At 35.3% G+C, this 13,872-nt stretch overlaps 1 protein-coding gene across 2 annotated transcripts in view; it reads left to right on the top strand.

Annotated features, from left to right (window-relative positions):
- The window catches only part of LOC110999148 (nuclear hormone receptor FTZ-F1 beta), a 29,268-nt gene that overhangs the window by 514 nt on the left and 14,882 nt on the right, over positions 1-13,872 (top strand). For both annotated transcript variants that reach the window (XM_022268073.2, XM_045632119.1), the window contains exons 2-9: positions 10,183-10,488; positions 10,944-11,059; positions 11,234-11,354; positions 11,614-11,795; positions 12,740-12,905; positions 12,975-13,104; positions 13,178-13,316; positions 13,404-13,537. In XM_022268073.2, coding sequence (XP_022123765.2) covers positions 10,392-10,488; positions 10,944-11,059; positions 11,234-11,354; positions 11,614-11,795; positions 12,740-12,905; positions 12,975-13,104; positions 13,178-13,316; positions 13,404-13,537 — 1,085 coding nt within the window. In that variant the 5' untranslated portion in view covers positions 10,183-10,391. The remainder of the gene's footprint in view (positions 1-10,182; positions 10,489-10,943; positions 11,060-11,233; positions 11,355-11,613; positions 11,796-12,739; positions 12,906-12,974; positions 13,105-13,177; positions 13,317-13,403; positions 13,538-13,872) is intronic.

Below are 13,872 nucleotides of genomic sequence, written 5' to 3'. Positions count from 1 at the left end.
ACCTTTAATTTAACAAAAAATCCTTTAGTTTTTACTTAAATGTATTATTTATCATATTATATGGATACAGGAATTCAAAAATGATTTTTATTTGTAAAATATCTTATTGCATACCCATTTAAAAAACCAAACCTTTAAAGTTAATCTTAAATCAATTTATAAATTTTAAGAATTACGATGACTAAAAGCAACTTATTACGACGTTGTAAAGATTTCAGTTGTTTTCTGTTTAAAGGATGCACCGTTGACAAATGTTTCTTGCTAGATCTCTATTATGAACCTTACTTCATTTAAGTATTAATTTTGAATCTAAAACTCGACCCAAGCCTTTTAAAACTAGTATTGAAAGTGTACCTGTGCTTGAGTCACCTGGAACAAGTATTGGGCCTCACAAATTCAACAGAAGTGTTCTCAACAAAAACTTGCATATCAAGGTCTTTTAATGTAATACCAATTATACGTATAATTTTGTTTTGTCGAATATGAATATTTATGATATTCGGTTTTGTATTGTTATCGTTCACTTATTTTGATATCTCGAACTTTAGTCAAATTGATTTATGTATTGCAGGCTATTTAAATGTTTTAATTAATTTAATTAAATCGATATTAAATGTACATTAAATAAAACTTAATTAAAACGTTCTATTTTTAGTTGTCTCTACATAGTTTTTTAAAGATTTATTCAATTTAGATAGGTACGTTTAAAAGAACGTGAAAATTATCTTTATTTCGATGCTTACCCAGACAGACATATACATATAAACAGATAGAAACGTCATATTTAACACCCCTGTTTCCGATTTAGGTGGTGCTGTGACACTAGACACACCTTCGTATATGTTAATTGCTTAACCAAGGCAACTAATGCGTGGGTAGTACTAGTATTGCAAAAACAATACATATATTATATACGATATGCTTAATAACGGTTTTCATTCAGCCACTTCGCTATTGCATGCATAATATATTATGCAAAAGATATTGCATTTTATAGCTTAAACACTTTGAAAGCTTACAAAGTTTTAATCGAGTGTTTTGATATAATTCTAAGATCGTTTTTATGATGTATTTCATATTTTCATTTAGTACCTTTTAGTCTTTGAAATTGCTTTTCAACTTTAATTCCTTATTTGTTTGTTTTGAAAAAGCATAGAATTTCTAAAATTCGTAATTTCATAATAGTTACCGTTAAATTTGTGTAAAATTCGCAAACCGTAAGCAAGAATTGTTATCAGAACATGCATCAGCCATTCTCCGTCGGTTTAATTGCAAAATGAATTTCGAAATAGGATCTGGGCTCATTGTTTGGCTTACGCCGGATGAGATTGATTAGCCGTTAAACAACTGTAATAATTAGATTTAATTTTACACCTAGGTTTGCCTTGAAGTATACGTAACAAAAGTTATCATCTTTTAGATCACTCTCCGTGTAATTTCGTTTTTTAATAATCTCTCTTTCATTTATTCACTAGAAAATATGTCAATGAATGTAAAATATAACTACAGACGGTATTGAACTCGGAATTATTAAAAAAAATATTAATCATTTTGAAGAGCACACACAATACAAGTACGAAATGAAACTTGCAACACGGCCTCGAATGCAAACTGAAATAGACTTGTTTTGACAATCTTTTGGCATTTTGTAGCTATGCCATGCGGATGTCAACAACCGCTGTTATAAATTACTAATTAATTATACAACAGTAATTTGCCGATTAATATAATTTAAATCCCCGTGTAAAAGAAAATGACCATTTCATTAACGAGTCGATGTGTTGTAATAACGCGAAGGTAAATTTCAACAGCCTTGCAAATTCATCGTATGCGCTTATGTGCATGAGTGTACTCTCACTGCTTTCATGTGAGCCTGTGTGAGTGTATTTGAGTGTGTGCGTCTCGGCCGGTGACCTTGCTATCAGGCGGAAGCGCGCGGCCGTGTGAGTCAGCGCGCGTCTGCCGCTTGGTACCTATGAAGTCTATAGACAATAGAGCATAGATATGAACCTTCTTATTGTGAATTCACGTGCTTGTTCCATTTTGAAAATATTTTCTTTTTACAATTCAACGGGTACTCAAACGGGATTCCGTTATGAAGTTAAAATAATGTATTTTCTAAAACTAATCAAAGTTTATTGAGAAGGTGCCGCAAATATATTCCATGGACCTAGACACCACAAACAACATAACACAAGAATAATGAAACTGTGATTATTTTAGGTTATGATTTGTACGTTATAAGCCAAAGGATTTCGATTGCTTGGTACCTTGGTGCGGCTAACTTTTTACATTTGGCCTTCGCTGGCAGGAAGCATGACGTGTTATGGAAATGAAGCTTTGTGCCAAATTGCCAAGTATTTAAAGCGTAGATAATAAATTAAGTATCTAGACGATTTTTGTTAAAACGAGGAAGTTTGATCGTGTTCGAAATAAAAATGAAGGGGTTGATAGATTTGTTATTTTACTAAAACAATCATAAAAAAAGCAGTCGAAAGTTAATATTTGGAATATAACTTAAAAATATAGCATATCCAAATAATTAAAGATTTATGTATATGTGATATCAGTCTGACATGAAAAGTTCTTCTTAACCGACATTAAAAAACAAGCTTTACTAAGCTACCATGCCTTATTTACTAATATTGTTTTAAGTTATAATACAATATATCAATGAAATATATCATCATGAAATAATACAATACAAAAGGTACAAAATAAAAGATAGGCTCAGGGGGTAGGCATAGGTGTTTTGACCGTACTTCGGCGTCTCTCACGATTCCCCAACGTTATAGTTGCCTGACATTTGTGCGGTGGATCTCGGGTGACCCTAGCGGTAGTCTGTGACACAATTCTGTAGCACGGATACGATCTGTAATGCCTTGAACCGTTATGCGATATATTATGTTAATGTTGCACTAATAAGCCCGTTTTTTTAAATGGGTTGATGAGAAATTATTGCTAAAAAACTACATTAATCTGTTCAAGCACAAAAGACAAATGTTAATAAAGGAAAATTTTGTGTGTTCAATTGTGTTTGTATTGAATGAAAATAGCCGGATAGATGAGTATAGATAGATGGGTGTTTTCTCTATTCTTTCTCATCTAACTCCAATATCAATTCTCTAAAACTGATGAATTATAAAACAAAGGAAAGCACGAAAGATTCGGCAACTGGTATGATCATTCGACTTCTACGAAACCATTAAACGTGACTCAGAAACTGGTCTCGATGGCAAAATGGCGCCGAAACCAACATTTAGGGAAAAACATTTTAAAATAACTAAATATTAGTGGTGATTGTAATCGATATCTCATGCCAAATCGAATTTCTTTAATGTAATGAGAACACACCCTTTGACTTGAGATAAAATATTTATAACTATTGGTATTTTTAAGGAGAAATTACAATCAATTACAATAGACGGTAATATTTATAATCTTCAAGATAAGCACACGTCATGACGTAAAGAGAGGATTAGTAACAATTTGGAAATCGTCTCAGTTCTTGCCTCTTCAGAAATACTAAAACTACTAGACCAAACAAATTACTTGAGCCCATATTAATTATAAATAAAGTTAGATTAATCTATTTCATTGCCGCCATAACTTTATCCAATTAACCCTGTCTGGATTCGAATGAATTTGCGATTCTTTGGCGTGACTCATTGGAGAATGTTGTTTTAATAAACACAGCTTCAGTAACATTTAATCTATAAAGCTGTTTATTATATTCTATGGCCGATTTTACGAACTTTACTCACATAAATATATTTGAATCCAAGTAATGTGAAATAAGTGAAATCTGTAACTTAACATTTATTACTAACGAAACACACAAATTATAATATTCAATAAAGAAAAGGAATAAGGTCAATTTTCCGTGTATAATGTGTGTGTGTGTTGTGGCAGTAACTGGTCCTGGCTCAGCATTATGCTGAGGAGCAGACGGGTACCACAGCCCTGGTCATTCTGCCAGAGACCACAAGAGACAACAGTTAGCGCAAAACATGAAATATGATTTAATAATAATAATAGAAATACCTATAAAAAATAATAGTAATAATTAACAATGTAAGTAAAGAAGTCTTGGAATATTTGTGTGTTAAAATGTATGTCACACATACGTTTTAAATATTCATTAAAATATTTAATAAATATCACCACATCATATACAACGTTACTCGTATATCTAAACTATGTTATGCAATCTTTTTACATAACGATTATGGTAAACATAAATAAATTAAAAAATATGCTTTCAATTTTATTTTTATTATTAATTAGCTCCTTGTTTATTAAATAACCTAATTATTGATATGTTTATTATCGAATATGTAACCAGAGTATAACATACATATAGGTATCATTCTGTTATACTCGACGGAATTTGGAAAATTCTGCTGATTTTCATTTGTATGAATAAGGGACGACAATGTTAATTTTCTGTTTACTTACTGTATTTGACCATAAAACAATTTGTTTAGTTACACCGACTAGTAAGAACTATTCCGAGTAATATTCAAACTCAAACTTAAAATAACTTTATTCATATACGTTAACACTTATGAACGTCAGAAAAGAAGTTAAATTAATTGTAAATTTACATTTACTACCAGTTCACATGTCAAGGGCGTAGAGCGGGCAAGAAGAACTGGCAAGAAACTTTCCTGTATTGCGTAATTATTAGATCGCTGAATAGTCATATTGAAATGCTTTCACAACTCGTACAAAGCCTAAATATGTTACGGCTTTAAGTACTCGATAATTAGGGAAACAATACGTTTTGCAACACGGAAACTCATGTAAAAGTGGTACAAGAAAGCTCAGCGGTGGGGATTCAGTAAATGGGTCGATACAACCGCATTCCACACCACGTTGACACTTCAAGGCGAGTTGGCTTTGTGAAGCTTGCATTTACTCATATTTAGGATTATTCTATAAATAATAATCATATATAAATATCGGTTAAGCATTCCCCTGTATATGTCACTATCAAAACGCCGAGTTCAAGATTTCATGTTCACTCAAGGATCGAAGCTGGCCAAGGTTTACAACGACAAATATAAATAGGCTGATATTGCATTAGAGTACATCTACAAAAAAACTTCGCAGGCGTATTTTAACTAGGTATTTCGGGAGCTGTTGTAAAGTCTCACTCCAAAATAGGATATATTTTTGCGACTGTATTCGGTTTTGATTTTTGGTAGATGTATGTGATTACTGTTAGACCGGCTACGTAGGATCGAAGTTTAATGCGTGTTTTTTGTGTCATTTTATAGTTTGTTAGTGGAAGTAAGAGTAGGATAAAAAAGAGGATTTTAATTAACTTATTTTGTATAATTACTACTAGGTACTTTTGTTAATCGTACACATTTCCAGCTTTTGCTCATATAAAATTCATAAAGAAAAACGATTCTATATGGTGTAGATTGAAAGAACGAAGTACAAACTAAGCCTATGTACAGTGAGTATATGAAACTAAAATACAAATAAATAAGTGGCGCTGCAATCTTTTTCGGGTCTCAGATTTTTGTATGTGTTTCATGATTCCTTGTTAATGTAATAGAGAATTCACATTCCATGTCCATTGGCAGATAGGGCCTACGACCTCAGGGATGAGAGTCGCGCTGGCCCCACTAAGCCAACACAGCTAATGAAACTAAAATAGAGATGCTAAATAGCTTAAGAATTTCCTTTCGCCGCCATTAGGCAAGGCTAAGTGTGATTCATTGACAAATATGTAATTAAATGTAGATACAATCGAAACGACATTCCTTCAGTGAACTTATACATTTCGTTGAAATACGGATTAAATAATTGAAATATCGCGGAAATTTTATTAATGTTAAGTGACGTTTCATCGGCCCAACAAAGCCTTTTCATGTAGGATGATATGCTTATCAAGTTGTATTACAATACATAATATAATTATAATAATTACAGCCATTCTAAATGCTAACATTACATTCAGCATTTGGAAATGTTAATCTAATAACCTGGATACTCTTTATCTCTCAATAGCGATAGCGATTATACAACTTGAATAATCAAAAGAATTTAATCCAAATTGTCACAATATTTATGTCCTTCCTAAAGCATTTGGACGTTACCAACTTAACCATAACACTACCGATGTTTTTAGTTGTGTAAAGTACCTACACGGACACAGAGACATATACATATTATATATAATCGATTTCAGGAGGTCAACCGAACGTTGTGTAAGAACGAAGTAATAATGTTTATTGCGCTCAATCCAAGGTGTACAACATTTACTTGAACTCGTATTAGTTTTCGTTGTTCAGGCAAATTACTTCAAGATATACACTGGAAAATGTAAAGGAGAACTTCGCAAACGCTTCGAAACAGACGTCAAACACGTCGTTACATAAAGTGACTCTGGTTCAGGTACCTGAACGTCTACTTGTGTATTGAAAAACATCAGTGCGGCTACAACTTTATCAGCAAACAGGCTTCATGATCATTTGTCTTATAGGCAAGTAGGTGATGAGCTTTCTGTGCTTAACACACGCCCTCGACTTTTTGGATCTAAGGCGAGCCGCTTTCCTCACGATGTCTTTCTTAATCGTATGAACGAATGTTAAAAAGCACATAGAAGATCCATTTGCACAAATGCTCAGCTCAGAGATGAGAGCCACTAGGCCAAGACTGCTCTTCTCGCGAATAAAAAACCCCCCGTGAATCATTATTTTTGGTTCTGTTAACATTTGCCCCATAGTGTGTTCATATATTATGTGTATTGTGTGACACGTTCACTTTCCGCGGAAAATCCCTTCTATTACCTTGGGCGAGCTGCCGTTCTCCACTAAAATTCATAAAAAACAAATGCTTAATTCAAACTTACCGGTTTAGGTGCAACCAGTGCTTATGACATCGATAAAGTATCGAATTGTCGCAAACACGGTTTTGGCTGTAGATAGCAAGGGACTTTAATATTTGCCATTGAACAGTGTTATACTCTGTTTATAGTATAAATTTATCTAGCTTGCCGATTCTTAATTCTGACCCAACCCATGTGGATGTGCCCTTTATAGTATGTGCACAATGAACAGTTGCACGAAAATATTGGAAAACAGGACGAACGGTTCTGATCCAATAAATCTGTGCCTCATCCTCGTCTACCCCGAGGCCCGAGGGCTACGGGCCAGCTGCCTCGAGCGTAAGAGACCGAGATACTAAGTGAGCCTTCTTTGTCCTTCACGACACGGGCTTAAGTGGCAACGCACAGTTACTCACGACCTGACGCTAAACAAATAAATGCCACAGTACATGTTCTACGTTGTTACGTTATTTGCAAATATAAGTTTGGACAGCTGCTGTCTAGTTTTATTTGAGAAAATATCGAATAAGTTTTCACGTGTACTGGTAATATATATTTATTTTTGTGTAACATGTATAATCAGGATTAAACAGTGCAAGGTATGGCCGTAGTTGAAGCAAGTTAATTGCTGGTATCAGAATATTCAACTCTTCTAATTCAGTCTGCGTGGGTGAGGGTGCGATGTACTAGAACGACCTCTAATCACGGTCAAGGACACGGGAAGTTTTCTAAACGCTAATGACATGGAGCTATGTTGAGCTAGAGTCAATGATCTTCTTTTTTTCTGTTTATTAAGACACCATTGAAAAATAGGCCTTGGCTGACATTGTAAAGGAACTTTGTTCGATTTTGTTGGTTTTATTTTGTATTAAATCCAGTGTGTTTGACCTTGTAAAGCATATATTTGAATGCCTGTTAATATATACTGCTTTAATTCGCTACAAAAATATTTATTTTTTCATAAAATATTACCCCTAACAGTTGACCCTAAATTGACAAGAATGCACAACAAATGAATAAAATTTATACACGAAACAAAATATAATCATTAAATAGACGTAATAATCTTAACGGACACCGAGTCATATGTGCCCTTTTCAGGAGGTTAGCCCCAGCTGTGGCCCATACTCATCAGGCACGTTGAAGAGAAGGCACTGCAGTAATGCCGAAGTATTTTCTTTTAACATTAGTATCGTTATTTTATCTAATTCAACCTGTATCTATCAGAATTCGTTGAGCATGGTACGATACACGTCATAGATAATGCTATGACCTCAACAGAATAATCGGTCGTCGCCGTGTCTCTCTGAGTGAGAAACTTCACGAAGTTAATTGCATATTAGACGTTTTCTTATAAAGAGATTGAGAGATAATTGATGCGGCGTACGGGAAAAATAATAAATTTACTTCTAGTGTTATTTCGTATTTGTAAACAATAATTATGCTAACATAGGCGTTGCTTCAGCAGCTTTTGATTCTTTGTCAAATATGACAGGATGGATAAGGTGCTTAAGTGGAACATTCATTCAAATATGCACATTCAGAAATGTCTTTTATTCTAAGAACACGTTTGGATCTTATCAATTTCTGAGTTATTTTTCGTGAGTCGCGGGCGAGAGATAAGAACTTGAACATTATAAAAGTATTTGTCAATTATTCAAAGAAGAATTATTTAAACAAAAAATAATTGTATCAATCAATTGTGAAACAAAGGACGTATCAGTATTCAGTATGGCCGGCCTTGTCTAGGCCACATGACGCCATCTCGATCTCACATTATTCGTAATAAATTTTTAAATAAGATTGTTTCATTGTAATTCCATTTAAACGTCCTCCAAAGGAATACATAACTTTGCACCTGTCTTAAACCGTGTATTTTTTTCTTTCCGTTCTCATTTAAAACTGGATAGCATCTGAATGAAGCAATTGGCGTCAACGCAGAGATTTCCTAATAGCTCGTGCACTGAGCGGTGCATTGTGTAATTGACAGTTGGCCGGTTACCATGGCAACGAATGTGGTTGCTAACATTGTCCATTCATTGTGCCTGAAGACAGTATGCTTCCGATGTTACATTTTTTATTTACTGTTCTGTTTCCTAACCTTTGTCTGTGTCAATACGCTCTGCGTGGAGAAAAAAAAATGAAAAAAAAGACATTATACTTACTATAAAGTGTCTTAGTTATAATTAAAATTATATTAACATTTCTAGCAGTAATTTTCCAAAAATCCGTCTGAAATAACCAAACTTAGAAGTTCAGGCACTTCTTCAGGTACATAACGGAAATACTTATCCGGAGCTTAATTTGGTAGTGAGCTGATCAATTCAGAAAGAAGATTCAAATAAAGTAATTTTAAGATTGCGGGTGAAATCTAAAAAAAAAGATGTTTACTATAATAGTCATTTGGAAATTTAGATTGTAACTTATACTGTAGATAGCGTTATATTTCATGTGGTAAACTTGAATAATAATATTGGAAAAAACACACGCACGTAACTTCTATGGTCGTTAACCTTTGTTGATACTCCAATAAAGTATTTAAACTCTTACAATAAGTGTGGACGAAGTCATCGGCTTCGACGAGTTAAAATATGTATTTCGTTAAATATACAAATCGTTGAGGGAATGGTTTTATCGGGAGCGGCGGAGCAGTCTACGAAAGGCGAAATGACCGACCGCTAACCGGCTTCGTGAAGGCCGATCCCCCCACTCCGCTAGGGATTGTTCATGTCGATAACTATATCTTATTTATTTTGATTATTATCAAAATCAATAAGACACGTGTCGTGAAAATATTTCACGGCATTATTAAAGTGAACATTAGTAATTTGAAAGTAATATTGTAATAAGATTTGCTGTATTGTAATCGCTGTTTAAATATGTTATTTTTCATGATCAGGTCGATTCTGCAAAACACTGACATAAATAGACGTACTTGAATTTTACAAAACGTGTAAATACCGTTCCATTATATGCGGTCAGCTTGTGATAATTGAAACTTATTGACTCCGCGCTATGTAAACACAATGCCAATGACATGGAGGTCGTGTGTCTATCGATAAATGAGCGCTATCGCACAACACTGGGTACGCCGGCAAGGCCGCGCGACGCTCGAACGCTACGCGTGTCGTGTGTGTACACAAACACCGTTTTCGAGCAGTTTTATTCCAATTTTGAATTTGAATCCACGCGGTGTTTCCGTTTTTTACTTTTTATTAATGGTCGAATATTTTTTAATTCTTTGTTGAATATTTGATAAATGAGGTTTCATATTTTTTTTATTTTTCTTAAGTTGCATTATGGAATTGGTTTATTTATAAATATTATATCGTTTACAGATAACAAAATGACGACTTGGCCGAGACCAACACCAAACGTATCGCCTATTTCCACATCATGGAAATGTCCCATCTTCCACTGGGCTTCCACGACAAGACTGAACGATGCCTTCACACCTAACGGGAGATGATCAATTAAATATTTTTCTACGTATTTATGGACTTAAGTGAGGTGCTTTAGTATTGTGAAATTTTGTAATGTTGAAACAATGAACGCGATGACTAGTGAAGGAGAAGCAGTGAAAGTGGAAGGCGGACATATTTCTGTGACCACTATCAGTATGCCTGGACCTGATACGACTAGCGGTACGTGAACTTTAACTAGTAATCAATAAAAGTCATATTCCTTAAAGTAATGAATTGTCGAATGCCATTTAAAAACTTGATGGAAATATTTAGATTTTATATTTACTATTTTTTAATTAAGCCCTAAATTTGCGTAAATTTTTTTGTGAAAGAAGAAGTTGCTTCTTTCATTCACAGAAGCTTTTAAATATGAATAATTTATTAATTATTTCAGATTTTAATTACAAACAATTTGCGTAAATACGGACTATTAGCGCCATCTATTAATTAATTTAGAATTTACGTTGATCCAATAGATGGCGTTGTCAGTTTTTCTTTTCCGTTCCACAAATACCTATAAATTTGAAATTACTAAAAAAAATACCATTAAAAACCCTGTATTAGAGCCCTGGTCTATCATTATTTGATACGTTTGTTGGTATATCTCTTTTACTAATGAGATCCTAACATTTCAGGCCAGTTCTCATACAGTTCGAGCGGTGTGCGCATCAGCGTCTCTTCAGTGCCTCACGATGAAGACTCGACCGACGCCGAGATCTCTAAAATTGACTTTACACAACGTCAGTACGAGGTAAGGTCCCTTAATACACCATTTTAATTTTTATAGACAAAGGATTTTATTCTCCAACGTTCCACGTTCCACCCGCTACTGATTTCCACCTTCTTACCGGGTCTTTTGCCTAAGAATTCAAAGTATACGAGAGTGAGAGACAAATAAAGCAGTGAAATGATAAATGACTTTCAGGTGAACATGAGAAATAAAAAGAAGCGATCCTCCATGAGTGGCGAGGAACAGGAGAGGCCGATGTCGTGGGAGGGGGAGCTGTCCGACCACGAGATGGTCATAGACACGAGTGTCAACAACGGTATTATATTTATATGAAATAAAATGGCTGAATTTTGAACATTGCTAATACTGATAGTTTTCTTTAGTTATTTAACACAGCATTTTGTATCTACTTGATTTCGCTAGTCGTATTTTATAGAGACAGCACCGCTTTTCATATTTTTGTATGTACGTCATTTTGTATCTTGTGTTTGTCCTAATTTTGTTTTCTAAAAAATAAGAAGATACAACAACTATAACATCTAATGAACATTAACAGATTGTAATGATTTAACCAGATGAAAACAGCAATTCTATCGATCTGCAGTCGTCTCGGGACTCCTTGGATACGCTTCGGAACGTCACAATAAAGTCTGAGAATGTGAAGACGGAGCCGTTCCACAGCATCGACGACGAGAGGGTTCTGGATTTGAAGTATGCCCCTCTGCAGCCTCATCAGAGGAGTCTCAGTATGAATAGAGTAAGTGACATTTTCACTCTAGCCGCAGACCAAATATTTGAATACAGCCCGATGTCATTTCGGCCGAATTATTTAACGCACTACTTGTTTTGCGTATGCAAATGAAACTTTGTTTAATAATTTTTGTAATATTGTTTCGTTCGTTTATTGAAAACAACAAGGAGGCCAACTGGCGCGAAAAACAATCCACATAAAATTAAGTATTTTTTTTACTAGAGTAATAGTAATACTTTTGTATTTTTATTGAGAAAACAAGCAGATTTTTTTAAAACTCCTTAATTTTTAAAATAGGTTTTACAATATTTTGCATTTGATTTGATAAATATATGTGTAGACCTAGAAAAAAACATTACTAAAAAGAAATAGGCCCAAGTTGCAATATTTGAGCTACGGAGAGAACAACGTCGATCAACATCGGCACGGGCGCTAAAAGCGTGCGAATTTTGTAAAATATTTCTGATTGCACGTATAGTAACTAAAACCAAAGTGTACGTAAGATTATCTCGAAAGCTTTGGTTTTAATAAATCGCGAGACCTTTATGATGGAACTTATCAGACTGGTTCAAAGAACTGGTTCCATGCATTACATTAATAACTTTCTACTCGAACTGCATCTAAGGTTTGCTAGCGTTTCACCGTGCCTCACGAACGACTGGCTCAGATATTGTATTAACAGAGGATTAGTTTCGAAGATTAAATTGTACTCAAAGGAATCCAAGGAAACTATATTTTTAAGGAAATATATTATTTTCAAACCTTTCTAACTAATACAGATAGGCATCCGAGGCTCAGAAAGAGAACGACAAATTTAAGATTGCGATATCGATTAGTTTTTTTGGTTCATTTTCTTAATAGATCGTCCCAAAACCATTCATATGGGTTATTGTTTTATTGTTAATAATTATTGTTTTTTATATCCTAAAACCCTGGTGCTCTTATTTCAGATATCAGTACTGACAGACAACAGCCTTTCACTAGCTCGTCGCCCGTCATCGCCCACGAGTAGCGCTAAATCCCTGGCCTTGTCCGACCACTACGAACAGATCCCGATGCAGAACTCCATCACTGAAGTGCAGAACTTGACCATCAAGAAGGAGACGCTGCTATCGGGTGAGAGATCGTGATCGAGTTGTAATAATTCAAGGAAGACTTTAAACTAATTACATTTTACTGTTTCAGAATTAAAATGCGAGTCCCTCGGCATGGAGAAGCCGTTGGGAGCTCACGGATCACCGCTCATGGGCAGGCTTCCGCGGGTGCAGTCCAGCGCCAGTACCGACTCGGCGGTTCATTCTATGTACACACACAGGTAATTAATTAATTATTGAATCGAATCGTGTACTGTGATTGTGTGTTATAGTAAAACCTTCTTCTCCTCTCAGCGTCTACAGCAGCCCCTCGGCCAGCCCCCGCCCCTCGCGGCACTACACGCCCTCTCTCTCGCGGAACAACAGCGACGCTTCGCACTCCTCCTGCTACTCCTACAGCTCGGAGTTCTCGCCCACGCATTCGCCAGTGCAGGTCGGTGTCGATGATAATCATCTGCCTCATCGGCATGGTGAAGATCAGGATATTTCAATGAGTGTGAAATATATTTTCTTTCTCCAGAGTCGCCACCCTCACCTTCTATATCGCGAAACTGCCGTGTACCCGGCGTCACCCGCCCACGACGACGACTCGGAGCAGACGGACGACAGACTCCATCATCATCAGGGGATCAGCAGGCAGCAGCTTATAAATAGGTATTGGTAACTATTGTTTAAAATGTTCGCGAAAGTGAGGAAATGCTCTTTTGGCAAATTTTAAATTTTAAAATCGACCAATCCCAAAACAGTTCATCATCATCAAAACAGTTTTTGTTGGGCACCACCACCACCTTTGTGGAACCAGCTGACGACTGAAGTATTTCCGAACCAATTCGACTTAGGGTCCTGCAAGAAAATAGCGTACCAATTCTTAAAAGGCCGGCAACGCACTCGCGAGTGCTCTGGCATTGAGAGTCCCTCCTCAGAATTTTTTTTATAGAACATAAAAAGAAATCTGAGCCTACGTTTAAAAAACGTATACTATTCCGCCG

Source organism: Pieris rapae, chromosome 2, assembly GCF_905147795.1.
Source record: "Pieris rapae chromosome 2, ilPieRapa1.1, whole genome shotgun sequence".
NCBI classification, from domain to species: Eukaryota; Metazoa; Arthropoda; class Insecta; order Lepidoptera; family Pieridae; genus Pieris; species Pieris rapae.
Note: the sequence above shows the minus strand (reverse complement) of the source record. Positions and strands in the feature narration are given on the sequence as shown.